General features: G+C 24.2%; 1 protein-coding gene across 1 annotated transcript; it reads right to left on the bottom strand.

The window, feature by feature from the left end:
• LOC126902854 (uncharacterized) lies at nucleotides 1–2,851 on the bottom strand. Its single transcript, XM_050680521.1, has 2 exons — nucleotides 2,723–2,851; nucleotides 1–2,626 (listed from the first exon to the last, which is right to left on the bottom strand). The coding sequence occupies exon 2, from the start codon at nucleotides 2,552–2,554 to the stop codon at nucleotides 1,775–1,777; it is 780 nt and encodes a 259-aa protein (XP_050536478.1). The 5' UTR covers nucleotides 2,555–2,626; nucleotides 2,723–2,851; the 3' UTR covers nucleotides 1–1,774.
• Nucleotides 2,852–4,495: the final 1,644 nt, after the last annotated feature.

Genomic DNA, 4,495 nt, shown 5'->3' with positions numbered 1-4,495 from the left:
GTTAAATTTAATATAAAAACTGTTACTTCCACTCACTACTCTTTCATTTTATGATTTTTTAACAATTGTAAGAAGTAGTCTGTCATATATCACAAATTCACTTAAGATCGAAGTATATTGTTTTTCAATCTTGTTTCCAACATCGTGATGGTAAACTATCATTTTACAGAAGTCTTATACAATTTAAAGTTAAGTATATTGATTACATAAATTAAGTAGGAAATTAAAAAATTTAAGTGATTACTAGAATAAAATATTGCTTATTAATGTTTGTACGAAGTTAACCAGCTTAGTCCAATCTTTGAGTGGATTACCTATGTAATAAATAAAAAAATAGACTCTCATGCGAAGATAGAGAACCCATTTGTGGTTTTTTTACTACTTGATATATTTATTGACACGACACACAATCAGCACAAGCTTAAATACTTAAAGTATAATAATAAATCACAGTAATTTCTATTTCAAATTATTATTAAATTAATAAATGTTCACACATCAGTTTGTTATTCTATATTTTACATCTCATAAAACCCTCGCACTTATACCTCGAGAGAAAATTTTATTTAATAGGTACATAACAACTAAATCATCCTTATGCTTATACCAAACCCATCTACAATAATTTTGAGTTACTATGTACTATGATACCATACAATAATATTTCAATAATATTTCTAAAATATTGTTGTTATGTAACATGAATATGATTATAGTATTTGTATATTGAATATAATATTAAAGGAAATGTTAGGAAATATTCTCAGAGCATAGAGATTTGGCCAAATAGTTTTCTAGTAACGTTACTGTGATATTCTAGAATCATGTAAGAATAATTTTGAAAATATTTCTATCATGTTATTATTTTGAATTTGAAATTTTCATAAAATTATGAGATTTTTTTTTACTGTAGTAAATAGCATAATCATAAGTTTAACATGCGTTTAAAGCTTAGAGTATTTCCGGAACATTTTCAAAAATTAAGATGAATATATTACTTTTTGTGCAAAAGTTTCTATTTTAAATCTATTTTGGTGAGCAAGTAATGGGTTAGATTTTCGAAAACTTATATTAAATAATGGTAAATATCTAACGTATTTATAAAAAAATCGCTTTTGGGGAGGCATCCTTCCATTTACGGGAAACGTGGAAAATTTCTTCGGTTATTTTAGGATAATGTTTTCAATTAGATACGATTTATTTATTTATTTTCTTTTGAAATATCGTTGAAAAAAAATGTTCGCTGCGAGCTGTGAAAATGTGGCAATATACACAAAAAACACACCATTGTAAAATAAATAATTTTTCGCTTTGAATAGATACTAAAATATATTTAAAAATATTTCACATACTGATTATACCAAACTTACTGTACATTGAATGTCAAAAAAAATATAATTTTAATGAAATTAAAGATCATAAGTGATTTTATGTGTCACGTAGCTTTAGACAATAAGTATTTAAATCGGACTCCTAAGAAAGATTAAAGAACAAAAATTTGTGAAAAATTTTATGAAAAATTGCAAATTCTAGAAAAAATTGAAACATACACATTAATGCTATTGGGCGTCAAATATCAAAAATAAAGTAGCATAATTGAAATCTTAACATCAAATTTTGAATTTGTACCTTACTACTCTTACATGAGTTATGGTAAAAATATACGCAAATAATTAATAATAATTAATTAATTCTAATAACACACATGTTAATTTATATTATAGATAAATGAGATGTTTAAAAATGTATTCATAATTTTAATAAAAAATAAAATTTATGTCTTTGAATTTATTATTTGTTTAGAGGTAAAAAGATTTAATCCAATAATACCGTTTTCATTTTGTGTAGATACCAGTAAATGGTCATCAGGTTTGCAAACAGAAGTAAAATCCCAGTTCCAATATTGATCATTGTCTAAAACAGCATAATTTCTTTTTTTTTTCATTAATATACGACATTGTTTAAAGAGTTTTATAAATTGATAAATTTCATTCACATTACCAGAAAATGACTGCATAATCTCTAAAATATTTTCAACGCAGTCCAGAGGTAGAGTAGAAATATAATATCGTTTAAATGCAAAAATAATATTTTTTAAAAGTTTTTTTGAATTATCAAAAATTAATTTTATTGCTTTAAAATTAATTGTAATTGTGAATAAACTAAAATCTTCTTTATAATCTACAGTAAGCTCCAAGTGTCCTAGTTTATTCCAAAGTTCAAGTTCAAACAAACAAAATCTATCTATTAATGTTAAACCAACGCTTTCCATAACATTCAGATAGTGTGTATAACATTGGATAATATTGGTATTGTTTTTAATACAAGGTTTAATGATATTTCCTAATTTTTTACCAATGGTATCGTCAATGGGTACAGGAACATCTATTTCATTTTTTTGTGTCCATGTCCAAGGTTTTTTACACTTTCTAGGGTTGAAATACTTAGACCGCACAAGATCAGGATCGTCTAAAATAGTATTTTCGTTATAAGGCATAGGGCAACGGGATGTACTTTTGCTTGTGTAATAATCTTGTTTTTGTAATGTCAACATTATAAATGCAGGATACTCCCTAATGAGTTTATTCAAATCGTCAATAGTAATTAATGTTTGATTTTCAGTATTCTGACTCAATTCATCATTTGTATAAACAGTGATAACATTTAAAATTATTATTTTAAGTAAAACAATATGTATTTCGCTAAAAAAAATCATTTTTACCTGTTGCAGTAATAGTCAAGTTATCCTATCATTTGTTAACAATTTTGGTTACTATGAAATATCTATGTATAAAAATAGTCAGTAGTTATACTTAAGAAAAAATTAAAATATACAATTAGTTTTAAAATGGATTCATTTTTTTTATAATATAAAGCTTAGAGATATTTTCTTTGAAATATTAAAATTATACATCAAAAGTGATGAATTATAATTGTTGTACAAATAATTCTTTATTTAACAATAATGGTGATCAATGTAATACTATTTAAATTGTAATTACTTTATTTTTAAACTTTTGAAAACGTCACATTTGTTAGTTTGCGCATTACAACATATATAAATTATTCTTAATTTATATCATTCACACATGCTAGTACTTATTACATGCTATTTATAGAAATATTTAAAAACTACATTAAATTAAATAGTCGAATATACTTACCAAGCGAATCTAAGAATGTATTAAATTTATATAATACGTTTTTTTTTGTGCCTGTCATTCATTTTCCTACCTCTCGTTAAGCCAATTTTTTTTAAGGATACTTCAAAAGATAAAAAATTGTATCTTGTTGAAGACATTAACCTTAAAAATTGAAAAAATTAACCTAGTTCTCTGCAAAAGGGGGAAATATCTAAAAATTTACTATTTTTAATATCGATAAATTTTGACGTTTTTTTAAACTTTTTTTCCTTAAAATTGTCATAACTTTTTGAAAAATGAACATCTCTAAATTAATTTTTTACAAGTAGTTATAGTTCTTCATAATTATTTACCTTAAATTTAGTATAATTTTTTTGAAAAACTGACCCTTAATCAGCCTATAGGAAGAGATATAAAGTAGTGCATTTTGCATGCAATTAAATTTTAAAATATTCCGGAAATCCTGACATATTTATATCTTAATTTAAAACCTGATAATCTGACCTTTCCACCTTATTAGTTGCCGTTTATAATTTAAAACACACATATAAAAAGTAGAACTTTTGAAAATGTTTTGAAAATCCTGATTCCTTTAAATATTATTGAATTAAACCGTATTCTGAAAAAAAAAATGTTGTCCTTGGACTTCGTGGGACCAATCCTGTCTAATTTTTATTTGAAAGATTTATTTTGACTTTTATGATTTAAACATTTTGAAAAATATTTTTGAAAAGAAATTTTATTTTTTTGAATTTTGTACGTATTGAAAGTCACGAAAAATTGTTGTGGATCACAAATTTTACCCTATTCAAAAAAATATACAATTGTTATCTGTGTGCTTTATTTTTTTCAATTTCAATATTTTACCATTAATTTAAAAAAAACCCAACCCAGCACAGGGTGGTCGCGGCACAGTAGTGACGTGACATAGATGGATCAAGTATAATCATACCTGACAGTGATTAAAATCACTATCAAAAAAAAACGCTTCGATGCAAATCTTTAGATAGTGTTTAATTTTAAAAAATTGGTGGATTATTCCAAAAGCTACATGATCTGCTAGTTCATTATTAATATCCTAATTAAGATAAAGTATGTCGAATGAAAAAGGGATTATTAAAAAATATTATTTCTTATAAAAAAATAATGTTGATCCATACACTTTTAAATATGTCATAGCATTATTAAGTTAAATATATAAAAAAACAATTTTTTTACAAAAATCGTATTTTTTTTATAAACTTTGATGTCTGTTTTCACCATGAAGATAAAATAAAGTCCGAAATTTTTTTTTACCATAATAAAGTATATTACATTAGCTTTAATTTAAGATATATATAAAAGTGTCAGAC

The sequence above is a fragment of the Daktulosphaira vitifoliae genome, unplaced genomic scaffold (genome assembly GCF_025091365.1).
Source record: "Daktulosphaira vitifoliae isolate Bord-2020 unplaced genomic scaffold, ASM2509136v1 Scaffold_3, whole genome shotgun sequence".
In the NCBI taxonomy this organism is placed as follows: domain Eukaryota; kingdom Metazoa; phylum Arthropoda; class Insecta; order Hemiptera; family Phylloxeridae; genus Daktulosphaira; species Daktulosphaira vitifoliae.
This window is presented reverse-complemented; position numbering and strand designations above follow the sequence as displayed.